Source organism: Rhinopithecus bieti, unplaced genomic scaffold (assembly GCF_001698545.2).
Source record: "Rhinopithecus bieti isolate Rb0 unplaced genomic scaffold, ASM169854v2 scaffold_37505, whole genome shotgun sequence".
Classification (NCBI taxonomy): domain Eukaryota; kingdom Metazoa; phylum Chordata; class Mammalia; order Primates; family Cercopithecidae; genus Rhinopithecus; species Rhinopithecus bieti.
The window spans coordinates 796923-824782 of NW_016815797.1; the positions used below are offsets into that span (position 1 = coordinate 796923).

At 39.0% G+C, this 27860-nt stretch overlaps 2 protein-coding genes across 4 annotated transcripts in view; one reads left to right on the forward strand and one right to left on the reverse strand.

The window, feature by feature from the left end:
* CENPP (centromere protein P) overlaps window positions 1-27860 on the reverse strand; it is a 279336-nt gene that overhangs the window by 124389 nt on the left and 127087 nt on the right. The window lies entirely within an intron of this gene.
* On the forward strand, window positions 1614-27401 carry ASPN (asporin). The gene is made up of 8 exons (XM_017853696.1): window positions 1614-1875; window positions 9220-9502; window positions 13365-13477; window positions 17660-17873; window positions 19215-19325; window positions 23676-23769; window positions 24484-24622; window positions 26874-27401. Exons 2-8 carry the CDS (start codon window positions 9247-9249, stop codon window positions 27069-27071), a joined length of 1125 nt encoding a protein of 374 aa, XP_017709185.1. The 5' UTR covers window positions 1614-1875; window positions 9220-9246; the 3' UTR covers window positions 27072-27401.

Here is a 27860-nt window from a genome sequence, read left to right on the forward strand (position 1 = left end):
ACATACACTTCAATAAACAGTTCAAAACAAAACACTGTGCAAGACAAACTGAATTTGACCCAAGGGCTTCCTGTTTATGACTGTGTTCTGAAGGAATTTAGGCAAACACTAGATGCTCTGGATACAAAGATTTTAAAAATCCAGTTCATATTTTCATGATGTTCCCAATTCATCCAGTTAACAGATACATCTGCAACTAAAATACACTTGAATAAATGAGAATATGAGCATTCTAAACCAAACAGGAGGGTGGCATTCCCTAAGGTGCTACAGGGCTAGGATGGGGCCTGAGCTACACTGAGGTCCACTAATGGGACTAGCGAGCTGCCTGGAACTGTCAGCTTAGAGGTCCAAGGAGGAGTATTTTATTTAAGCGAGGGGAGGATGAACACATAGCTAGCTGCTGTGCACATCTGAGGCAAATGTATTCTTTAGGACTGTAGCTGCCTTGCTTAACACAATGTGTGCCATTTCTCTAGAGAAAGGGAACAAACGATGGTCAGATTCTTGATGACAGGAGACAACAAGTCTTCTAACCCACTGGAAAAGCTCTTCACTGGCCTCCAAATCTTTACAACAGTTGGGAAGATCCACCAGGGTCACTTACAACAATGAGTTCTTGCCACTAAGGTTAGAAAACTGCCCTCTCAGTCCGACCGCGGTGGCTCACGCCTGTAATCCCAGCACTTTGAAAGGTCGAGGCGGGCAGATCACGAGGTCAGAAGATCGAGACCATCCTAGCTAACACAATGAAACACCATCTCTACTAAAAAAACAAAAAATTAGCCGGGTGTGGTGGCAGGCGCCTGCAGTCCCAGCTACTCAGGAGGCTGAGGCAGGAGAATGGCATGAACCCAGGAGGCAGAGCTTGCAGTGAGCCAAGATCGTGCCACTGCACTCCAGCCTGGGGACAGAGCGAGACTCCATCTCAAAAAAAAAAAAAAAGAAAAGAAAACTGTCGTCTCTTGAAGGTCTTAGTTGATATAGAATTGGGCAGTCTCTTGGGGATGAGTGGAAAAAGGAGTACAAATAATGATTTTTTTTCAGGGAATAGCATCTTCCCTGCTCTAAGTCTCCCTAAACGTCAGTGAGGCCACAGCTAATATTCTCTTGAAAAGGGAAAGTTGTATGCATCCTAAGAGGGTGTTACTTGGACATGCATGTGTGGCTGTGTTATATCACATATGTTGAGTCCAGGGAGCAGTTCATGGAGCCTCGTACACAGTTTCCCTGACATGCCTATAGCAGTGCCAAAAGCTTAAAAAAAAAGTCTGGAGAAGTACGCATAATGCAATAGCTACAGTCATTAGAAGAAAAAAAAAGGCATGGTTCTTTCTCAGGTACATCTGAAGTTTGGGTATATATTTCAGTAATGTTGGTATCCTTTATTCAGATTGATAAATATTTTATTAGTCTATACAGGTTGAGTAAGTTTTGAAATTGTAATTTACAAATAGTCATTCACTTAAGAATCTTATATTTTTAAAACTAGGTATTTCTTGAATGACTCCGACTGCACTTTCAATGGCCAGTTGCCATGCATTATTAAACTTTTTTTTTTTCTTCAGAATCTTCCAGTAGACGTCTAGAGTTTAGCTAGAAGTCTTGGCTACGATACAAACAGTGATGGAAAACACATGAGCAGTAACAAGTTTTAATCTTGCTCCTCAGTACTAACATGGACTAATCTGTGGGAGCAGTTTATTCCAGTATCACCCAGGGTGCAGCCACACCAGGATTGTGTTGAAGGGTGTTTTTTTTCTTTTAAATGTAATACCTCCTCATCTTACACAGTGTCTGAGAACATTTACATTATAGATAAGTAGTACATGGAGGATAACTTCTACTTTTAGGAGGACTACTCTCTTCTGACAGGTATGTTTCATGTCTATCTTACATGTACCAATGTATACTTTATAGTCAGTACTAAGGAGACATTAATGTTACTAATAAATGCTTATAAATCATATGATAAAGTCCAAAGCTTATCTCTGTAATTTCTTAAAAATCAGCATTTAAATACAAACCTAAATTTGTACCTACAATTATTCTAGTTTTATGTCTTATCTATAATGAATTTATTTTAAATATAATTATGTGACTTTTTTTTCAGCTAAGTGAAAACCTGTCATTATGCTTTATCATAAATGTTAACCATGATTGATTTTAAGTCATTTAAATAAACATCTGTGTGTTTATCTAGGAAATAACCTTGCTACAATAAGTGATCATGAAGTTTGGGGTATCACAGCTATATTGAAATGAAACAGTAATATATTATTTCAATATTTACAGATATTTCTAATGTGTATTTAAAATGCGTCGGTGAATTACTGAAATGTATTTTTACTTATACATTTGAATATTCAATATTTTCCTTGATAAATGTCTCCTTATTATAAATGAAATGGCACTGAAAAGTTTAAATGGGAAATCTATACAATTCCAAGAAAGAATACTTATTAGCAATAGTAGCTAGCACTATATTCAATATGAAAGATTAGGAAATTTTCACAGCATGTATACAGTCAGAATTTAACACTTTCAAAGATTTCCTTTGTCCACTCTCAAAGTAAATTTCTGATTAAATTTTAGATTAAAAAATTTAAGCAATGTATTCAATATTCTACTCCCTAGTAACCAAAATAGTGCACAGCATTCTTTCATGTTAATCTATTCAGAGGTGTGGCACCCAAGAAACAGTGGCAACATGGTGTAGGGACTGAGTCATAAAGAACCTGAGGGGGTTATATTTCCCTAAAAATGAAGTTGTTTAAATCCAAGAATGAAGTTGTTAAAAGAAAGAAAGAAAAAAAGAAAGAAAAATCAAGCACAAGCCCACACACATAAAAGGATCCTGATGTTTTTAGTTTGTTTTTTGGCATTAAGGAGTATAGTGTAGTAGTGGAAAGAACAGAGGATATATAGTCTTCTGTTACAACTACTCAATTAAAAACAAATATTCTGATAACTGATCTGAGGTTTGAGACAAAAACGATTAACTTTACAAGTACAAGTCTTGAAGCACTGTGGGAAATATCATAAAATGGAGAGGGAGGAGATTTTGTTTTTTAAGACAGTAGCATGGTTGCTAGACATATGGAAAATTAGTGAAGGGAAAATTAGTATAAAAGGAAAACAGCCAGAATGCTTCGTCAGAATGCTAGTTATACTTCTAAGGTAAAATTAACTACTCTTTAAGGAAAGTGCTACCTTTATCAGTATCCATGAACAAATGGTGCTGTGAATAAGTTTCCAAATGCATGCTTGGGCTTCTAACTCATTTGTTAGCTTACAAGGCTGTGCCCTGATTATATCTGAATTTGGTTTGGATTCCTTCTGTGAAATAGATGGAGTACGTTACATTACATTTATATACTGAAATCTGCTACTGGTACCTGTGAACTGATAGGCATGTTTAAAGCAAGGGAAAAAGTTGCCAAGCGGGCCTTTAAACATGGGATTTAAAAGCACAGTGACTTATTTACCTAATAATAGTGTCTGAGAGGAAATACCATTTCACTTAGACAAACTTTCCATTCTAAGTTTGTAGACCAGTTAAATGGAAAAAAGAAAGCTTATGTGTTTCTTAAGCTATATTTCCAGTCCATATGTTATGAACTCTTTTAAGACCTTGGCCAAACCTCCTTAACTAGGCTTTTCTAGAGGAAAGTCTGTTTACTGTCTGGAAGTAACTATGAGATTAAAATCCATTTAGAAGGACATGCAGTCTAGTGGAAAGCACAACCAACAAGCAGTGAGGAGGCCAGCCCTCAGCTCCACCACCTCCAGCCAGTTCTGGACACTCACTGCCTCAGCTTTTTCTCAGTAAAAGACGACCGTGGGGGGAAGGTCTCAAAGGCCTCTCTTAGCTCTAGGCTGCTATGATTTATTAGTAACAGCGGTAGCACTGGAAGAATACTCCAAATAGTATTCTGATTAAGAGAGACTTGAAACCAAAATCCAAAGCTTTCCATGAGTGGAAAACACTGGCAAAACTGGTCTAAATCAGGGAAATATTGAGTATTCCTGAGAAGATTTAATATTTTTAAAGGTTTTAAAAATAGAATAATCTGAACACTGCCAAAACTAATAAAACAGAGGTTATACCTCATTCATAAACTCAAAACAAGCAAAAGTCATATCATTTTAAATGACATATAATATTCTCTACATTCCTTCTGTATAATAAGAAAAAAATACTGCTATCTAGTTTTCCCTCCTAGACATTCCATTATTTTCCTATTGGTAAACAGCTGCACACTGAACTGGGGGAGGTTTAGGACCTATCCTTAACTTGTACTTATTAACAAGGTGGTGGAAGAGACGCAGCAAGAGACTCAGGTAAAAAGTGTAAATAACAAATTCCTCATGGAATCAAGGTTGGCCTTTTTTCTTTGCAAGCAACCAGGATAAAAGAATGCAAAAGATTAGATTAATTGTATAAGGCTAACAGAAGACAGAACTAGCAGAGAGAAATGAATTTTCCAGAAGGCATTTTTGAGTTTCCATATACAATCTTTCCTAACAGCCATGGATGGGCAACTGTGCAAGAGGCTGCCTTGAGGCAGTGTCCTCTCCCTGGAGTTATTCAAGCAGCGTGGATATGCTCCCTGTTCCAAATGTTCTGGAACCTTCACCACCAGGAAGAACTCCTGTTTCAAAGGTCTCCATCTCTTACTCTCCAGGAAAGGGCCCAACTGCTATATAAAAGTGGCTGCCTCCACAGCTCAGCAACTGAAATGCTTCCCAACAACTAACTACAGATAATGCTACTGCCTAAAACTTGCAGGCAGAAGTCTCCATTTCATATTTTCATTTTACCTCAGTTTTGATTAAAGGCAGTAACTTATCAGTCTAAGAAAAGAGGAGAGACAATGCTTCTCCTGATGCCACTAGGGGGCTGGTCAGCAGCCCTGAGGCGGGGATGTGGAAAAAAGCAGGCCCACTACTGTTCCACTCCCTGCCTTCCCTGCCCTGTGTACCTTCTCCTTCTCCTCTCAACTGTCAGTTCTGCTCCTCACACGTGATTCCGTTCCTCATCCTGAACCTCAACTCAGGCAACTGTGCAAGCCTCTTTTGACGGTGGCACGAGGCTGAAGGCATCTGGGAAACCATTATGTGGTGTGCAAAGGAGCCGAGGCCAGTCCTTGCTCCCACTGCCAGGCCACAAGGAACACCACGATGTGTTCTTGGCACCCCACTTTGGATCTCTAACAGATTCCTGGTGTTTTACTTTTTTTTTTTTTAAGTTCCATAGTTTTTGGTTTCTGCATTTTGGATATATTATCTGTTAAATAGGGTTTTCTGGTCCAGACTGGGAACGTGAAGTCCATATAGTTCAAAGATTCTATGGGAAAACACTTAAACTAAAACAATCAGGCTGGGTGCAGTGGCTCACACAGTGGCACTTGGGAGGCCAAGATGGGTGGATCACTTAAGGTCAGGAGTTTAAGACCTGCCTGGCCAACATGGTGAAACCCCGTCTCTACAAAAATACAAAAAATTAGCCGGGCATGATGGCACATGCCTGTTATCCCAGCTACTTGGAAGGCTGAGGTGGGAGGATCACTTGAACCTGGGATGTGGAGGTTGCAGTGAGCCAAGATGGTGCAACTGTATTCCAGCCTGGGCGATAGAATGACTCCATCTCAAACAAACAAACAAAAACCCCAAAAAACAAACAAAACAGATCAACCAACTTAAAAAATAACCTTATCTTCATTTCCCATTGACCAGAACAAAAATGATTAAGCCTCAAGAAACTGTGAACCCCAAAACAATTTCCCAAGTAGGTGCTATTGTTTGACTTTTGGCTAGAGATAGGTGAGAATAGTGTGTATGGGAAACCTTTGATTATACCAACTCCTACCAAAAGTGGTAGGAAAAGACAGCAGTATATGTAGTAATAAAGCAAAGAAAATTCTGTTGGCAGACTGACATTTAAAATATTTTAAAAGCAACATAATTAAAAAACTATGCATGAGAAGAAAAAAATGCTTTGCTTATAATCCCATTATCCCTCTTGCCAGGTTTGTATATTCTATTTCAATCTTTTTTTCATGTGAATATATGTTTTTATAAATGTCTTTAGTTCTGTTGGTCTCAAACAGTAAACTGAGGGTTATGCATAGACAGACATGGTGAAGAATTTTACTTTCAAAGCTCTGGGTACCACACATCTAACGTTAAAGCCCCACACCCCTATTCCTACCCCATAAGTCACAGTATATAAGGTTTACATTGTCTATTTACTAATCTAGGCATTTTATTTTTTAGTTTTTCTATTAATGCACCTGACATTCAAGTGTTAACTTTACGATCTCATATTTACCTGACAGTAGTTGATCAGGAGTTGTGGGTTTTTTATTTCTGAGTAGGGAAGTGAGGGAGAGAAGAGGATGGGGAGGAAGGTGTGCTCTACTTTAAGAGATTCAGAATTCGACAAGTGACACTGCCTGGGGTACAGTGGGTGCTTGGCAAATGCCCACTGAATAACTCCAGCAACCTCAAAGAAAGCCAGAAACAGGACCTCAAATGACATTATAATTCTATAGCTTCTTGTTGCCAAGGTCAGACAAGGTCAAGGGCAGCTGTGCACCTAGAAGACAGAGCTGTAATGCAAGAATGTTACAGAATAAACTGGAATCAGGGGCCAACTTTGATTTAGCTAAGGACCAAGAGCTGACTTTTCTAGGGAATGAGTATTTTGAAGGTTGAGGCAAAGCTGGGCACTAAACCTTAAGGAGTCAGGAGCCACCCAACAGCCTTAAGTCAAAACACATAATGAGTCAAAGTTAGACAGCCAGCCAAGGCACAGAGACAATGTGCCACGGACAAAGTGATATTGAAAAGGAAGCCCCCAGTAACCTTTACCAGGACCCCATACAGGATTCCCAGGATGACTGGAATACGAAACATCAACCTGCCTGCCAGCAGGGACACCCCACACCTGCTACAGAACAGTGGTCAGCCACAGTTGGTGATTTCCACCTGGGGCTCTCCAACAGAAGCCACTGGACCCTGTGTTGCCGGCACAATCTCTCACCCTGTACTGCACAAATCTGACCTCACAATCATTCTATTCTCTACCTTCCAGTCCAAGCTACACAGGTGCTTCTTTATGTACAGATGTATACAGGACAGGAATTTGTATACTGGTTAGATAACAAGAAATGACAGAGTATGCTCATGAAGCCACGAGATTTCTGGATAAAATAACTGAGTCCCCCCACATGAGCTGGAGCAGAAGGCAGCACAGAACAGGGAGTTGGGACACATGAGCCCTAGCTCTGGCTCCATTTATATTTGGTAGGTGACTTTGGGCAAGTCACTTAAGCTCTTTACACCTCATTTCCTATGAGGGATGAGTCTAGAATAACATCTGAATTGACACCTCCACAAAGCAGTGTACAGATGGGAGGCTAGGGCTAGTTTTGAAATGGGAATCAGGATAGGATTATTAAAATATAAAAAACTCTTGCCATTCTCAGATCTGTCCCGTAATCTCTTTCCTAGCATTAGTGTGGATTATCACAGGAATATCACACATACCTGACCAGTGCCATCCAGCTACCCAGTGGGCAAATGTTCATGCCACCACTTATATTTTTGGAGCATATGAGGAATTAAGTAATCATCAGGTCAATAACTAATGACAGTAGGACATTCTAGCCCTTGTCTGGTGATTAAAAAAGACATACCACATATAAATGAAGATATTAATTAAGTTAATGAATTCATTCTTGATTTTTAAATCCAGGAAAAAGCAGGCCCGTGGAGAGATGCTGAAGCTGATTTTTTGGTTCTGGGAAATTGTAACCAGTTGGGATTTGGAGGGGTAGGTCTTCCTGAGGCTGGGCCAATCCCGGCTGATTATGTGTCTTTTGGAGCTCAGCTGCTCTCTGGCACTTGGACAATGGCGGGCAATGGCAGGCCTGGGGGACGATTTAGGTGACCGTAGCCTGGTGGACTGTTAGGGTCTGCGGAGCCCTCTGCTGTGATGGTGAGTGGATGCCCTCTTGCCAGGACTCAGTTTCACCAGCGAGTATCTCTAGGATGCATCTATTTTGAATAATTTCATGTTTTTAATTTTTGAAATTTTTGAAGAATATACACATTTCACAGATGACAATTTAAAATTATGAGAATATACACATTTCACAGATGACAATTTAAAAATTATGATATGTAAATATGGCAATAAATCGATGCTCTGAAGGTTCTCGTTTGTATAGTTCTGTTTCGTGTGCATTTTAAAAATGCAGCTGAAAACAACCTGGCCCCCCAAAACAAAACAAACAAACAAACAAACAGAACTCAGTGGAAAGATGAGTAAGAAAGAACAGTCTGGACATCAGACAGTTTGGATCAAATGCTAGACAATGGAACAGATTAGAAGGAAAAACATACCAATTGTGGAAAAAGTGACCAACTATGAGAGTGAGGTTGGGAAAGGTGGAGAGAAATCAGTTAAGGAAAAATTCCAGATGTTGTCTAAGGAGACAATGAAGACATTCCTCCTTCAGGGACACTGAATACATTAAGGCAATAGAAAGATTTGGAGAATACAGAGTTAGGTAAGATAATCTGTTTCTGTTTTTAAAATGTTTATTAGCTTTTTCATTGTAAAGGTAATACTCATTGCTCATTATGAAAGTTAAAGGAGAAAGGAAAACACAAGTCATCTACGGTTCTAGTAACCAGAGTTTATCATCAATCAGGCATATTCCTGCCAGGTTTGTTTTTGTTTGTTTCTGAGTGTTTGTAAGTATACAGTTTATGGATTTTTTATATTTGCTTTTTTTTATTTCACAAAAGATAATATCCCATATTTTAAAATGTCTTTGCAAGCATTTTGTGGGTTCCAAAATATTTCATGGAATAAATATACTCTTTTATTTTACTATTCCCCTTTAACTATTGTAATTGTCTCAAATATTTCTGCTATTATACTTCTGTGATGAACATCTTTGTGCACTTTAGAAATGTTTCCTGAGACTACATTCCAAAAAGTAAAATTACTATCTGAAAAACAGAGATATTTTTAGAGTTCCCAATGCACATTGCTGAATTGTCTTCCAAAAATCTTTATAAATTTACTCTCACATTAGCTAAGCAATGGACAAAATGTCATTTCATTGCACTCTTGCCGGAACTGAGTAATGTATATATGCGGGAATTATATCCATTTAAACTTAATATCCAATTTCTGTTTAGTCCTAGACCGATCTACACTAAGACACCATGAAGGAGTATGTGCTCCTATTATTCCTGGGTTTGTGCTCTGCCAAACCCTTCTTTAGCCCTTCACACATGGCATTGAAGAATATGATGCTGAAGGATATGGAAGACACAGATAATGATGATGATGATGAGGAGGAGGACAACTCTCTTTTTCCAACAAGAGAGCCAAGAATCCCTTTTTTCCCATTTGATCTGTTTCCAATGTGTCCATTTGGATGTCAGTGCTATTCACGAGTTGTACACTGCTCAGATTTAGGTAAGAATATAAGCCAATTTTGTTTTGAAGAATAATAATGCTATTCTGACAATCTGAAGGACGGAAAAGTCTTCATGGAAATTTCAAAATAATCTCACTGATTGTACAAAATTTTTTTCATTTAAGTTTTCAGGTGGAAAGTACAGCAAACCCCAAAGTACATCCAAACTTATTTTTAAAATTAAGAAAATCAGAGGAAAACTAAGGGAATGTTGTACATAGAACATTTCCTTCTCTTCCCCAGTTAAATCAAAGCATTTAATTTTAATTCCCTTCAGAGAGAATGGACATCACATGCAGCTCTATCTCAGGGTGTTAGCAGATTGAGACTGTACTTTTGAGTAAAACTCCATGATAACAAAATAAGCTGCGTGTCTAGAACAATGAAACGAGTTACAAAAGCTTGTGAAATCTCTAATCTACACCTTTTAAAGATAATGCTTTATTTGCTTTTTAACAATTTGGGTTTAAAACTGCCTAAGAAAAAAGTGGATAAAGTCTTTTTAAAATTTATAATTCTTTGCTGAGTATTTTCTTTAATACTTCTAATGAAGGAGCACTCAAGAGCACACCCATGCCCTGTTCAGGGAGGGGACATGATGGTAATGCATATCAAGAGTTGTTGTCCTCAGTTATTTCCAAGAGGGGACAGCTGAGACTGACCCCACTGTGGAGGCCAAGGTCTAGCACACAACTCCCACTCAGGGGCTGACGGCCCATCAGGGTCACTTCATGAGTCTGTATGAGCAGATGTCTTGAAAAGCATTAGACTTGCTTCCTACTGCCATAGCATTCATGGCAAGAGTTAAAGCTTATAATAATCTACTCTAGAGACCTTAATGAAGTTTGTCATTATATGACAAAATGAGAGGCAAACAAAAAGCATTCAGAAAAAGGGGAGACTAATATGAGCTAGACTTACTAGTAAAGTCTAATGAAATAGGCTAGGAAAGAAATGGGTCTTACGCTTTACCTATGGAATTATCATGAGAAAGAGATTAAGATGCAAGTACTGTTTGAGAAAACTTGTTCATGCAGAATGACTGTGGAAAGAGCAGCAGGAACAAGAAATGCAGAAGCTGAGACAGATGGTGGGTGCGAGAAGAGGTTAGTTAGGGAATATAAGAACGTACTATTGTACTAAACTGCATCTCAGACAAGAAAAAACATTACCTACTATCAGTCTGCAGAGTGGGTGCATGTTAAAGCACTTTGTAAGTCAAAATTCCAGATAAAAATATGTGTATCTGCTATGACTCCACTAGATGTAAACTGGGTTGGTTCTGGGTAAGATGGCGAATAAGGACACATTTATCTTTAGTGCAGACCACCCCCACGTGCTAGCCTCCATATGTGCCACGGCAGAGCAGTCATATGCTTCCAACATTTAGACCCTGGAAGAGACACTGCATAAAACTGCTCCAGTACACACTTGTCACCAAAGACCTGAGAAGCCCAACCTACCTCACGGCAGGAATCTGGTGTTCCCATCACACACTCTTCCGAACATTTAGCTTTGAAAAAACTCTAGTAAACAAAATCCACCTAAGAATATCTGTGACAGTCAGACATGCCATCAGCATGCTGCCGCAACCACCCTACCTCCCCCAAAACATGACCATAAAGAGGGTCTGGGCCCTTATCACTCTTCCTCCCTCAGGAGATGAAACTCTTTTCAGAACTTCAGTTTCATCAGGGGCAGGGCAGAAGTAGGTTTGTCAAAATCTGTGTTACCAGGAGCATCCCTTCTGTAGAACCTCCAGTTTCCTATAAGACTTCCACTTCATTTTCTAAAACCAAAATAATTTCCTGTGTTCATAAAAATGGCAAAATTAATCTATTCTAACAAACAGAACTGCCCCGCTACCTTGCTAATTCATCAAGTTAACCCCCTTCTTCTTCCCACAGAGTTAAATTTCTTGAGTGTCAATTTGATTTCATTATTATTATTATTTTGTTTGTTTGTTTGTTTTGTTTTGTTTTTTTGAGACAGAGTCTTGCTGTCGCCCAGGCTGGAGTGCAGTGGCGCGATCTCGGCTCACTGCAAGCTCCGCCTCCCAGGTTCACGCCATTCTCCTGCCTCAGCCTCCTGAGTAGCTGGGACTATAGATGCCTGCCACCACGCCCGGCTAATTTTTTTGTATTTTTTAGTAGAGACGGGGTTTCACCGTGTTAGCCATGATGGTCTTGATCTCCTGACCTCGTGATTCGCCTGCCTCGGCCTCCGAAAGTGCTGGGATTACAGGCGTGAGCCACGGTGCCCGGCCTGTTTTATTATTATTATTATTTTTGAGACAGAGTCTCCCTCTGTCACCCATGTTGGAGTGCAGTGGCACTATCTTGGCTCGCTGCAACCTCTGCCTCCTGGGTTTAAGCAATTCTCCTGCCTCAGCCTCCCGAGTAGCTGGGACTACAGGCATGTGTAACAAGGCCCAGCTAATTTTTGTATTTTTAGTAGAGACGGGGTTTCACCATGTTGGTCAGGCTGGTCTTACAACTCCTGACCTCAAGCGATCCACCCACCTTGGCCTCCCAAAGTGCTGGGACTACAGGCGTAAGCCACCACGCTTGGCCAATTTTAAAGTATGGAAAGGAAAAGTACACAGAGCTGTAGGATAGAATGTTGATATTCAAATACTAGATTTTCAGTTCTTCAATTTTTGGCTATTAAATGACTATACTTCAGGAGTGAGGACGGTTCTATCAAAAGTGTACTGACATCCAGGCCAAGGCAGGAGGATAACTTGAGTCCAGGAGTTCCAGACTAGCCTAGCCAACATGACAAAACGCTGTGTCTACTAAAAATACAACAATTAGCCAGGCATGGTGGTACACATCCTAAGCTACTCGGGAGGCTAAGACAGAAGAATTACTAGAATCCAGGAGGCGGAGGTTGCAGTGAGTTGAGATGGTGCCACTGCACTCCAGCCAGGGCTACAGAGCAAGACTGTCCCAAGAAAAAAAAAAAAAAAAAAAAGAATTATGTATGAATCAGCATGTGGAAATCAAACAATTTATAACTAATTAGAGGAATTAATTAAAGGAAATGGGTGGCAAAGTTTTTGGTAATATACATGAAAAAAATCTAATTTTTCTATTTTCTAAACACAACTTTCTAAGGCTTCTTAAAATGATTAAGACCTGGCCGGGTGCAGGGGCTCACAACTGTAATTCCAGCACTTTGTGAGGCCCAGTCGGGCGGATTGTGAGGTCAGGAGTCTGAGACCAGCCTGACCAACATAGTGAAACCCCGTCTCTACTAAAAATACAAAAATTTGTATTTTTGTGGTGGTAGCACACGCCTGTAATCCCAGATACTCAGGAGGCTGAGGCAGGAGAACTGCTCAAACCCGGGAGGTGGAGGTTGCAGTGAGCCGAGATCACACCACTGCACTCCAACCTGGGCAACAGAGTGGGACTCCATCTCAAAAAAAAAAAAAAAAAAAAGAAGGAAAAATTATCAAGACCCATATGCTCCAATTTAGCACTGTAACAGCCTGAAAATTTGCAAAGAAAGCTAATATTCCTCAGCCAAAGGTACATCAACAGAAGATGCACCTCAGTGCTTGATCACCTTCTCACAGCCACCAGGGAAGCTCCAATTTATCTCCTTTTATTCCACCTTAGAGGGGATGAGTGGTGACAGCTATACCAATCTAGACACCTTGTAAAATTAGTAAGTTACTCAAAAAGGTCCTGAGGTCTTCCCCCAAAACAATGTTTTTTTTGTCATCTGTTATGACTGTTAAGTCATGTGTAACTTGATGACAATCATGGGTTTAAAAAAATGTGTTTCTACCATATTAGTAATCTCATCTTCAGCATGATTCTCTACTATATAATATGTTTGTTTCTTTCTAAGGTTTGACCTCAGTCCCAGCCAACATTCCATTTGATACTCGAATGGTTGATCTTCAAAACAATAAAATTAAGGAAATCAAAGAAAATGATTTTAAAGGACTCACTTCGCTTTACGTAAGAATATATCCTCATACTTTCAAAGATTTAAGTGAAAACTCTTTGCTATAATGATTAATTATATAATCTTTGCTATAATGATTAATTATACTATGTTAGCATAAACAAGTATTACTTTTCTGTATGTAAAGAATGACAAAAATCCCTGCATTCAACAGGGTTCTAGTCAATTAAAAATTACAGATTTCATTCAATTAATAGTCTAATTCAATGGATGCTTATTAAATAATAGCCATGTAAAAGGCAGTGGGCTGAGCTTAATGGTCCTCAAATAAGCTTACAATCTATTCAGGTAGTAACGGTCACTATACATTAAAATGAACAAGAAAACAATTCCTTACAGCAATCATTAGCAAACAGTGTAAGAAGTCTCTACCCGAATGTGTGAAGACACCACAAATCTCTAACAGCAGCACACAGAATATATCTGATTGATTAATACATACACGTATGGCTTCTTTATTGGATCTTTAAAGAGGAAAAGAATTTTTCTGTACTATACTAGTATCATTTTAATATTCTAGGATTCAAAAGATTACTACTTCCACGTTTAACATTTTGGGCTGGGTGTGGTGGCTCATGCCTATAATCCCAGCACTTTGGGAGGCTGAGGCGGGTGGATCACTTGAGCCCAAGAGTTCGAGATCAGCCTGGGCAACATAACAAGACTCCACCTCTTTAAAAAATATAAAATTAGTTGGCATGGTGGTGGTGCATGTAGTCTTAACTGGGAGGTAGAGGTTGCAGTGAGCTGTGACTATGCCACTGCACTCCAGCCTGGGTGACACAGTAAGACCCTGTCTCGAAAACAAAAATAAACCAAAAAACCATTTTGAAGTTTCTAGATTTTAGCAAGTACAATTTCTGACTTAGCCTGAAATTGGGTTTGGAGGAGCGCCTCATTTCCCCTGCCACAGCTGTAGAAGTATCACCACCTCCCTTCAGCACAGCTCCAGCCTCGCTGACTCCGGCGTGGTGTTAGCGGAAGAGCTCTGGTTCTGTATCGTCTGAGGTGGTAAGCCAGGCCTGGCTATTCCAGGCCACTTCCCCACACTCTCAGGCTATGCTGGAGAAAGCAAATTTAAAGTCTGTCATCTCTAGGTAAGCTAAAACTAAGAGAACAGGGTAGAAAATACCATAACCATACTAGCCCCTTGCTACCATGCAGGCCTGGCTCTGTTCCTGTGGCTGAGAGATGAGGGGTCACCAAGCCTCCGTCACCCTGGGTCAGTGCAGTGGACCCTCTGGCCCATCCCTTCCTCCATGTCACCCTGGGATCGAGGCATGTATGCTGATCATACTTAAGGCAGACTGAGGGATGCTCAATCCTCGCATCAAGCCTTCCTGCAAAATCCAGCTCTCACACTGCACTGTCAGGTAGCCAGCACCTTGTCTGCTCTTTTCACTTTCAAAGTGTGTAGGCAGCTCAGATCTGGTAAGGCTCCATATCAATATAAAAGAGCAACTAGAAAGGTGTATATTTATAAGTTAGGTCTCACTAAAACACTAAGACAATCAGAAATGACACAACGGATTCCACTGAGGATTCACCCAGTCCACCCACTAACTTTAGGCCACAGAATCTTTGGGAGAATGGCAAGGCCATTATTCTACCATCAGAAGTTGGAAATACAGCCTGTTGATGTGTTTACCACTTCTTCAACCCCTTTTCAGCTTAGATAACCACAAGAATAATAACTAATGGCATATTTAATACTGTGGCTATGAAAGTTTTAAATCTGTCATATCATTATTTTATTACATTTTAGGAGCATTCCAGGGACTTAGCCCATATGTATTCTTGTTATTCACCAGGAAATGAGAAACTAAAAGGTATCAGGATCTTTCTTAGACCTACTTGATTTTCTTTGAGAAATGCATATCAGGTATAGAGCAATGGTGGGGAAGCCCCCAGCTGTTAAGTAGTATTACTGCCAAGCTACTATTAGCAGACTGACCCGGCTGACCGGGTGTACGAATGTAAATCACTTTTTAAAGTACTTTAAAAATATATATAAAAGTATAAAAGAAGAATAAAATGCTTTATACTTGAATTGTGGGTATACCATATAATTACAAAACATTCATATAATTATAATATCACCTTATATATGTCTTTTAGGAGACTCAAACTATATTTTAGACATTCTACAAATTCTCTGTTATGTTTTAGGTGCTTATTTGGCACTCAGGTTCTTACACAAAGGATGATACAGTCAGAGCAAAATCACTGAACACACTCACAGCCCTCCCAGCTCACTTCCAGCCATTATCAGACACATGTGGCATGAATCACTGTCCTACTACTGAATGGGTAGGCTCTTCTCATCTTCTGTCCTTACACTGTTTGTTAATGATGAATTGGAGGCTCTGTGATCACCAAGTCGGCACTGAGAGTGCAGTTTAACTGGATCACTTAGCTCACCATGCAGGGCAGCCCACCATGTGGCGCGGCTCTTACTAGTCCTGCGCAAAACCTCTTACACAGTTTTGTATTACTTTTCCTTCCTTTTACACAGTTCCAACAACTGCATGTTTTAATCAGGAAAAACAAACTAACAAAAGCCCAATGCACTAGACTTGGATCTCATTGACGCACAGGTTCACTTTGTGGTGGGGTCTCTCTAACCCTCACTTGTTGGGTGGCATAGGCAAGTCACCTTTCTTCACTTTATGCATTTCCTCTTCACTAAAAGGAGAGTAATAATTCCAGCTAAATTTACCTCATGGAGTCAAGAGAGGATTCACAAACCATCTTGATGATCCACCAAGTTGTTAAATTCCCCTCGCCTCATTTTTCAGTGTAACCAAAGGAAAAGAGAAGATACTTTTAGTTGGCATCACACACTCAGAAATGAGGATATTTTACCAGTTGGTAACAAAATGTAGTTTCACCTCTACTCCTAGGCTTACCCTTTCTTGGTGAAACTTTTAGCAATAGTGATCTATCTGGAATTTCCGGAGGGTGAGAAAAGGAAAGCACAAAGGGCCAAGAGTGAGATGAGGAAACGTGCAGATAAAAGGAGTTTACTGAGCAACCAAAATGTGTATTTCTGCCATGGAAAAACAACAACAATATGAGTAATACCAGTGAGGCATATTAAACCAGTCTGGAAACAAAGGGAGATTTTTGTGAAATGAATTTGAGAACAAAATCATAAAATGAATGAATCTAGAGCTGCTCCTTGAGAAAATCAGATGACCTGGATTAGTAAAGAGGGACAGAAAGGTCCTGAAGACGCTCAGTGACCTGTCATCATTCTTGGTAAACATAGAAAATTCTCTCTGAATAATCTGGCAATGAGTAAAGAACTGAGCTATGTTCATTTTGCAATGCAAATCGTTATCAGTGTTACCAACATGTCCCAGTTTGCCTAGGACATTCCCAGTTTTGGTTCTGAAATCCCCACATCCCATAATGTCATGATCTGGGCAGACTGAGATGGCTGGTCACCCAAGCAGCCATGCACCCTTGGACATGTTGCAAAGGACTTGGTAGCAGAGAGCACACTCACACTGGTATGAGCTCTTTTTACTCTCTGGAGTTACTAGACCCCCTCTGGAGGATGCTGTCTTACTGCCCTGAGAAATATCCAAAAAACTGATAAGAGATTGAGTCATTTCTCAGGATCCATTACTATCTCCCCAATATGTAAAATATGCCAGAATGCCGAGAGTACTTTGTAGGAGATTTTTCCTTTCAGGTCTCTGTTCTGGCAGAAATGGTAAACATTAGTAAATATGAAAGAAGTGAGGTTTTCAAAGTAGACAAAATCATGCAAAAGTATATTTGGTGTGCACTAAACATAGTTTTGCAGAGTAAATAGATTTTAAGATAAGATAAAGATAGTATTGTTGGTCACTTCCCTGAAGGGAAATAGGAGGCTGAGTAGAGGCTGAAGCCTTAACCATATGAATGTATTATCTATTCAAAGATTTAAAAGATGCACTTCTATCCAAACCAATGACACAACATTAATTATTATAGCTCTGCACTTCTCTAACTCATTAGTAAAAATTTTTTTAAAGCTTAGATTGGGCTGGGAAATTTTTTACATGGGTGATCTAGTACACCAATGATATAAATTATACTGATTTTCATGATTGGCTAATCACTGTAGAATACTGGTAAATCAAATCCACTTCCTAATATTGTGTAACTTTCTATGCTTGATCAAGGGTCTGATCCTGAACAACAACAAGCTAACAAAGATTCACCCAAAAGCCTTTCTAACCACAAAGAAGTTGCGAAGGCTATATTTGTCCCACAATCAACTAAGTGAAATACCACTTAATCTTCCCAAATCATTAGCAGAACTCAGAATTCATGAAAATAAAGTTAAGAAAATACAAAAGGACACATTCAAAGGAATGAATGCTTTACATGTTTTAGGTAAGTTTTTCAAATGAATGGGACATCTTGAAATTATAACAAACAGATATAGAACACTTTATTGCCATTATTAAGAATAATTTCCAAAATTAATTTTTGAATATAATAATCTTTGCCTAGATAAGCCATTTATAAATCAATTAAAATGTCCAACAAAATTTTTAGCACTTAAAGAAAATATGACCTTTGTAATACTGTCTCTCTTTCCCTCAAGAACCTCCTTTGAGGCCAGGCTTGGTGGCTCACGCCTGTAATCCCAGCACTTTGGGAGTGCCAAGGCGGGCCCCGGATCACCTGAGGTCAGGAGTTTTGAGACGTCAAGCGTGGCCAACATGGTAAAACCCCGTCCTCTAAGCTAAAAATATTCAAAAATTAGCCCCAGGCATGGATGATGCGGCCGCCTGTAATCTAAGCTACTTCGGTGGAGGCTGAGGGCAGGGAGAATTGCTTGAACCCAGGAGGCAGGAGTTGCAGTGAGCCGAGATTGTGCCACCTGCAGCTCCGCCAGCCTGGGTGACCATAGGCCAAAACGTCCATGTCAAAAAAACTTGAAAGACTTAGCGTGGTTTCTGTTTCTGACCAGACCCTAATTAATAAAATATAAATTATTCTTATTTAAAGGTAGTATTTTTAATGTATTGCATAAGCTACTCAAATATAATATACAAAATTAGTTCGGATATTATTTAGAATGTGCACCTAACATTTGGTTATCTGCTTTAAGATTATCGATGTGAGGAATTTTTTGTCTTATATTTAAAACTCTACCTGATTTCTAACACCCATCATATAACCATGCCATCTCCCTATAATATCCATTCAAAATTCATAACCTATAATACTAATTCATTTATTCATTTAATTCAACCAAGTGCCTGGCCTCACTTACTGGCATTTCTTCAAAGTTATATTTCTGCTGACAAAACAATAATTTATAATTGACTTACAATTTTAAAAAGTTTAAGACACAAAATGTACACAGAAAATAAAAGCATTTTGGATTATATGAAGGATGATCTTTTTTGATGCACTATTATAATAACAAAACCTTAATTGTGCTCATGTATGGAGGAGAGTGAAAATGTCACTGATTTGGTAATTCAAAGTGAATAATAGTGAACTTCTCATATATTCCAGTTTACATAATACAACGCAGTATTTTTCTGTTGCTGACAGAAAGGACAGTAGATAGACAGAAGCAGATATACTGAGTAAGAATGAGCCTAAAGGACGAAGGTCACGCTTCTTGGGATATTCATTCTTGGGATGTGTCTCTCTGCACTGTGAGTTTCCTTTATATACAACCTATGTGTGCTAAGTCATGTCATTCTCCTCCGACAGAAATGAGTGCAAACCCTCTTGATAATAATGGGATAGAGCCAGGGGCATTTGAAGGGGTGACGGTGTTCCATATCAGAATTGCAGAAGCAAAACTGACCTCAGTTCCTAAAGGTTTGTATTTACTTTATCTAAGATACGGTATTTTAAAGTTGTCACCTTTCAGTAACGATTAAATCAAATAATGGAAACTGTGCAGTATACACTATAACTAGAAATCCTTGCACCAGTAAATCTGGTCAATGTAGTCTACACACACATAAAATGCCATATGTAGTGCTTTTTTTTCCTGACAGAATTAAGCCATAATTTTTTTTTACTCCACTAAGAATAAACACTAAGAAGCAATGAACTTTTAATTTTCCTTCTCTTTCCTGACATTTACTCATTTATACCTGCCATTCTGTGAAGTACCTGTTAGAGGTGGGAATTCTATACGGAAGAAAGCAGAGAAAGATAGATGGGGCAAGAGACCCTGTCCCCAGGCATTTAGCCACAGTTTGAGGTGGAGCCTATGAGGCCAGACTGGGCAGCCCCTAGCTCTGGCAGGAATGGCATCCAGCTTCTTCCCAGGTATACCGTGAAGATTAATGGACCAATACACAGAAAGGTTTGGGGACAACATCTAGCAGATAGGAAGTGACCACCTGTGACATAATCATTACCAAGATGAGCACTGTGCTCTTTATCATGGCTTTGTGTGACCCAATGCTAGCACCTCAAGTAGAATGCTCCTTAAGTCTGCCAGATGACCAGTGTTCTAACCCGTTACTTCCAAGCTCCCTGTCTGATGATTAGCTGCATAGGATTGCCTTTCTTGGAACTCTTGCTCAAAGTCTTGCTTTCCTTATTCCCAGCAAGGGCACACGCTCTCTTTGCTTGATGACTAACTGGGTCAAAAATAACCCCTATGATTAACAACATATTTTTACTTTCGAACAACTCTGTCTTTCAGTATCCATGAGTTAAAGCAGCAACTTCATCACGACCCCCTCTAATCTACTCAGCTGACCCAGAAGATCAATAAAACAAACATACACAGATAATTTAAAAGACATAGTAAAGCTGTTATTATTAATCAAGAGGTGACCTTTTACTTAGGTCACCTAAAGATCATCTAAAGTAAAAGAGGAAAGATAATTTTTCTATCCAGGAACACAACAGTTTAATTCAGAACTATAGAAATCCAAAAAACCATCTTAGTCTAGCTTTAAAGGAGGTGGATGTTTTCTACAAGAAACCAAAATGTTACATTTACCTTCCCATTTTAGAAAAACAAAAAATGCAAATGCTATCCAATAAGTTAAACATATAAAATCCCTTTCATATGCTGGAAGCTGACATCCAGTAAAGGAGAGTGAAGACAAGGAAAAGAAGAAGGTAGAGGGACGTGAGGAGGGCAGCCTACAGGGCTGGAGGAGGGAGCTGCTGCTGTTCCAGGCCGCATCTCCTGGCATGGCCATTCTTTATGTTCACACCAGAAGACTTTCTACACTGCAAAATTCTCTTTATATTTCAAAGTGTATCTTAAAAGTAAAGGTTTAACTTCTCATGAAGTTTTCAAGATTCTTTCAAAGCCAAAAGGAATCTTTAGAAATTTAAATTGGAATCAAATCTCTCAACTTAAATAACTATTCCTTCAAATCCCTTTGACATTCAGAATTCACTAACCTGTGAAAGCTGACTGCCTGCATGGCATAATCCAGTCAATATTACCCTCTGTGGCAAGATTAAAGGATGTAGATATCCTGAGGGTCCTCACCAGACCCAAGAAGTTATCATGTGGACAGGAAGAAAATGTCTTCTTTCCTATTCGTTCAGGAAGTTCTACTGCATAATGATACTGTGTGGGGAAGAAGGGAGACCTGTTTGAAGACAGGGTGGGAATAGAAATTCCGGTACAAAAGCGTGCTAACATTTGTCAGCAGTTACTGAGCTTCTGCCAAATTCACACCTCTGCTCGTTTACCCTAGAGGCTACACTTCACTCTTCTCTCTGGTTACCTACCTTCCTCATTTCCTAAGGGACACAACAGTTCCCTCAACTTCTACAAGTCCTCTCCCAGAGATTTCTCCCTTCTGACTTTGTACAACCTATTCTAGAATAGGCTGGCACATTGCATCAGCTATTTTTCCAGTGATTTTTGTATGTATGATGGATCTGCTCAATTAGAATATAATGTCTTTGAGGACAGAACCTTTATTTACATACTGGAGGGTCCATATAATCATTCCATAAATACAATTAAGCTCAATTAATCACAATTCAAGAAATTAGAACCTTCTCAGTTTAGAAGAATTATTTTTCTGCTCCCTAATTTATTTATTTTAAAATTCAAAGTAGATTCTGTAATCAAAATAAATTCAGTCATGAAGACTATTGTTGCTATTCATAAGGATGTTTCAATTATCTTCATCAGTCTTTATTGCTAATATAGAAAGGAAATATTTCATCAAGAGTTGAAACAAGGAAAGCATTTTCCAGCTAGCTAACCAGATACTTGGGTTAACAAATAATACTTTGTATATAGGGCTAACAAAATGAGGTTTGATGGAATCTTCTGGTCAGTCCCTTTTATTCCAGCTTCAGTTCATCTGGGGAGAGTGGGGTCAGGATATGCCCCGTGAGAAGAGAAGGAATAATTATTCACTGGGCACCTGCCATGTGCGGGGGTACTACAGATACACTTAGTTTACACAAAACTACTGCTAACTGAAAGAACAGAGCCAGGCACAGTGGTTCATGCCTGTAATCCCAGCATTTTGGGAGGCCAAGGCAGGCGGATCACTTGAGATCAGGAGTTCAAGACCAGTCTGGCCAACATGATGAAACCCCATCTCTACTAAAAATGCAAAAATTAGCTGGGTATGGTGGTGCACGCCTGTAGTCCCAGCTACTTGGGAGGCTGAGGCAAGAGAATCAGTTGAACCTGGGAGGCGGAGGCTGCAGTGAGCCAAGACTGTGCTACTACACTCCAGTCTGGGTGACGGAGTGAGACCCTGCCACAAAAAAAAAAAAAAAAAAAGAAAAAAAGAAAAAAGAAAAGGAAGAATAAATACTGCAATGACCCGAACATATCAAATAGAGTAAAAATCCATGTTTATAATCGTGTTTAAAAAAAAAAAAACCATATAAAAAACCTTAACTGGTCACCTCCGGGCATTGCATGAATTCATTACTTGAAACAATCAAGTTTTGCTGCCTTTTCTATAAAAATAATCTTACAAAGCAACCAAATAATTAATGAAAGAAAATTCTTTAGAGAAGAGTTCCAACTAATAAATCCATAAAGAATGACATCAGGAAGTCACCGTTTTCCAATTCCTAATGAGAGAACGGATCTAGGCAACAATCGTGCATGAATGCTAAGACCTTCAGGTGAAAAGCTGATTTACTTCTATCTGAATGCATCTCTGGATCTGACTACCGGGGCACAGGAAGAAGTTAAAGGATTCTGATAAATGATATTACATGGAAGCTGTCAGTCAAATCCACAAAAGGAGTGTCTCAAACAAATTAATAATATAGAAATAAATCAACAGAAGAGGGAGAAAAAAGGAGGGAGTATGTTGTACATTAAGAGAGATTTCAAGAACGATAAGAAACAAATGTATTCTGTAAACTTCATTTAATCCTAACTTGAACAAATCAACTATAAAATGACATATTTGAGACAACTGGGGAAACTTTACTATATTAGATGACAGTAAAGAATTTATTAATTTTGTTAGATGTGATATTAACAGGGTGGTTATGTTAAAGAAAAAAAAAAAAAAGATGACCTTATCAGTTACAGACATCCAGTTGAAGAATTTATAGACGAAATGACATTATGTATAAGATTTGACTTTAAATACTCCAGCAAAAGAAATGTGGCAGAATAAAAACAGATAAACAAGTCAATAAATAATTAATAGAGGAGATGAAACAAGATAGGAAAAATGGAGATAACTGCTGAAGCTGAGCATGGTGGTTCATAATACTAGTTTCTATTTTTATGAATGGTTACAATTTTACCATAAGAAGAAGTTAATAAATACTAGGTATCAGGCTGGGTGTGGTGGCTCAAGCCTGTAATCCCAGCACTTTGGGAGGCCGAGGCGGGTGGATCACCTGAGGTCAGGGATTCGAAACCAGCCTGGCCAACATGGTGAAACCCCATCTCTACTAAAAAATACAAAAAATTAGCCAGTTATGGTGGTGCATACCTGTAATCCCAGCTACTCAGGAGGCTGAGGCAGAAGAACTGCTTGAACCTGGGAGATGGAGGTTGCAGTAAGCCGATATCGCAGCACTGCACTCCATCCTGGGCAACAAGAGTGAAACTCGGTCTCAAAAAAAAAAAAAAAAGATCAAGTACCTAAAAAGTTGCCTAAATCCATAATCTGAAACTTGAAAAGTAAACAAATAGTCAATGGGGCTTGGTTATACTTGACTTAACATACATCTTTCTCTTCTTATTAGGCTTACCACCAACTTTATTGGAGCTTCATTTAGATTACAATAAAATTTCAACAGTGGAACTTGAAGATTTTAAACGATACAAAGAACTACAAAGGTAAAGATTCCCAAAATTTTAACTTAGAATGATACCTCCTGGAGAATGTGCACAGGGACCCTGGTAGAGATCACTGTCTGTTTAGCCAGCTGCTGCTGGAACTGAAGAGTGTGAAGGGAAAACTAGAAAGAACCACCACTGGCCGGGTGTGGTGGCTCACGCCTGTAATCCCAGCACTTTAGGAGGCCAAGGCGGGTGGATCACAAGGTCAGGAGTTCGAGACCAGCCTGGCCAACATGGTAAAACAAAAGTTAGTCAGGCATGGTGGAGGGTGCCTGTAATCCCAGCTACTCGGGAGGCTGAGGCAGGAGAATCATTTGAACCCAGGAGGTAGAGCTCGCAGTGAGCCGAGATCGTGCCACTGCACTCCAGCCCGGGCAACAGAGTGAGACTCTGTCTCAAAAAAAAAAAAAAAAAAAAGAATAACCAACATTATTACCACCTCTGCTGATAGGGGCAAATCAAGTGAAAAGAAGAAAATGACTTTTCAAATTTCCCTTTTGTTAAATTTAGGTTAAAGAATTTTCTGACAAAACTGGGAGATGGTTGTTACATACTGAAAATAGGTTATTAAATAAAGTCGTGAAATATCTTTGTCTGAACATATATATAAATAGGACAGGCTTATATTCTAACTAGTTTGTGGTGTTTTCAGCTAACTCTATCACACCTAACTATCTGTGTAAGACTTGATGCATTTTATGTCATTTTTAGGCTGGGCCTAGGAAACAACAAAATCACAGATATCGAAAATGGGAGTCTTGCTAACATACCACGTGTGAGAGAAATACATTTGGAAAACAATAAACTAAAAAAAATCCCTTCAGGATTACCAGAGTTGAAATACCTCCAGGTAAAACATTCTACTTGTATTCAGTAGGTATCAGTATTTCCTTTAGTTTTTATAACACACTTTAGCATACCTCAAGCAAAGACCAAGTAAGCAGCAAGGGTGATTCAAACATAATGACTCTCCAGGTTGCATGAGGTGTTTTAACAAGTAGGAGAGCTTTAGGAGAATGGTTTCTACATCGGCGTCGCAAGAAAGCTCAGGCTCCATTTCCATCTTTTGGTTTCTCCTGTTGAAACTGCTGAGGACATTGTGGCAAAGCCACTGGCACAGTTAATTTCAGATTTTAGGGCAGGGGTGGCTCTGCAGAGGCAGGACTAGTCAGGAGGACATGGAGCACGGTCACGTGTCCTTTTGATCTGGAAACATTTCTCAAGGCACAGCAAGAGGATTAGGCTCCCGGTATTTTCGCTTTCAGTGTGGTGCCAGGATAGACATGTATATGTTTTTTTAAAACATTCCAACCAGAATACAGTATATAACCAATTTAATGTCACCATCTGGAGCATCATGAGTTCCCATTTTGTCGTTTGTTGTTATTCATTATTAGAAATCTTTTCCTTCCAATTTGACAACTCTTAACTGGCTGGGAGGGGTCACAGATTTCTTGGAGAATCTAATAAAGACTTAAATCTTCCCAAGAACAAAAGTTTTCATCTTCAAAGGAGCTTGAGAACAAAACTGGGCATCAAGCCACTTTGCCTCTTCTTTCTTTCCAATGTATCTTTAAACGAGTTTCGTTCACTGTACTCCTTTGAGATACAAACCATCAAAATGAATGTAATATAGGCAGGTGCTAAGCTCAAGGTGACAACTTTTGCTTTGACTTTTCCAAATGCTGCATTTGGATGTCTGTTTAGCCAGTGGCTACAAATTGAGTCTGTCCTCTCCCTGATGTCATTTCTGCTTAATTTGCTCCACAACTCTGCTTCCAGCTTCTGGTCTCTTTTAAATCTACCTATACTCTTGCTAGCATTAATTAAATGAATAGAATTGTAACATAAACAGAAGAACACAAGTCATAAGCATACACTTCAGTGAATGCCCACAAAGTAAACACACTGATGTCCAGCAGGTTTTCATTCCCCGTGAGATCAGTACTATGGTAAACTATACCTTGCACTGATATTGAGCAGCTGGGGGACTGAACACCAAACTTAAATGTTTTAGCAATGCCTAGAATTTTCATGATTGGGCTCGTATCAGTCTTACTAAGACATAAAGGCAGAATCTAGAGGTAACAACAGCCAGGGAAGATATACCAGTTTGGCCAGCAAAAGGCTTCTCTTCAGCATACCAAAACGCTGTCAGTGAAGTAGATTGCTTTTATTTCCCAGAAATCTCACTGTTACCAAAAAAGGCCAAAGAAGGAATTAGAAAGGCTGTTAAAGGGAATGAAGGAATGTTCCTCTATTTACCATACTTTTTGAGTAAGAATTTAACTTGAAAAGACATGTACACGGCCTATAAAATTGTGACTTGTCCACTGGTGTACATAAGATTGATTTCAACTACTGATGCTATATTACAATTATGCATTTAAGATGTTGATAGATCTTTCTATAAAACAACTTACAAAAATTCTCCTTTGGTCACAGAAAATGCCAGCTAATAATTCTTCACAATCATATTGTGAGCCTAATTCTTGCAGCATTAAATTTCATTCTTCTGATCATTTCTAATGTTTTAAATTCATTATTGTAAATATGGCACTGAAGTAACCATATATATATACACATAAATACGTATATTTAAAAAAATATATATGTATTATATATATGTAAACATGTATGTATGTATGTATGTATCTATCTATCGATCGATCGATCTATCTGGAGAGAGACAGAGACAGTGACCCATGTGACCAGGCAGAGCCAGGCACAGTGGCTCATGCCTGGAATCCCAGCGTTTTGGGAGGCCAAGGCAGGCGGATCACTTGAGGTCAGAAGTTCAAAACCAGTCTGGCCAACATGATGAAACCCCATCTCTACTAAAAATGCAAAAATTAGCTGGGCATGCTCTGGGCCTTGGCAGGAGTCCTTCCCCAACACTTTTGTGTACAACACATGAGTTTGAGTTGTTATAATGAGTATTTAACATGCATAAGTGAGTACATCTACTTTACCTGGAAATACTTTCAAGCCAATGTAAAATAAACAGAGGAATAAACCCACAAACAAATGGTGACTACAGAGTATCTTCCGTTTACATTTACTGGGTATTTTTAATCCTTTCTTTTTTCCTACTACAACAGATAATCTTCCTTCATTCTAATTCAATTGCAAGAGTGGGAGTAAATGACTTCTGTCCAACAGTGCCAAAGATGAAGAAATCTTTATACAGTGCAATAAGTTTATTCAACAACCCGGTGAAATACTGGGAAATGCAACCTGCAACATTTCGTTGTGTTTTGAGCAGAATGAGTGTTCAGCTTGGGAACTTTGGAATGTAATAATTAGTAATTGGTAATGTCCATTTAATATAAGATTCAAAAATCCTTACATTTGGAATACTTGAACTCTATTAATAATGGTAGTATTATATATACAAGCAAATATCTATTCTCAAGTGGTAAGTCCACTGACATTTTATGACAAGAAATTTCAACAGAATTTTGCCAAACTATTGATACATAAGGGTTAAGAGAAACAAGCATCTACTGCAGTTTCTTTTTGTGTACAAATGATCTAACATAAATCTCATGCTTGACCATTCCTTTCTTCATAACAAAAAAGTAAGACATTCAGTATTTAACACTTTGTTATCAAGCATATTTTAAAAAGAACTGTACTGTAAATGGAATGCTTGACTTAGCAAAATTTGAGCTCTTTCATTTGCTGTTAGAAAAACAATTAACAAAGACAGTAATGTGAAGAGTACATTATACTATTCTTATTCTTTAATAACTTGGGTAGTACTGTAATATTTTTAATCATCTTGAAGTATGATTTGATATAATCTTATTGAAATTACCTTATCATATCTTAGAGTCCGTCTTTATGTTTAAAACTAATTTCTTTTTTTTTTTTTTTTTTGTTGAGACGGAGTCTCGCTCTGTCGCCCCGGGCTGGAGTGCAGTGGCCGGATCTCAGCTCACTGCAAGCTCCGCCTCCCGGGTTTACGCCATTCTCCTGCCTCAGCCTCCCGAGTAGCTGGGACTACAGGTGCCCGCCACCTCGCCCGGCTAGTTTTCGTATTTTAGTAGAGACGGGGTTTCACCGTGTTAGCCAGGATGGTCTCG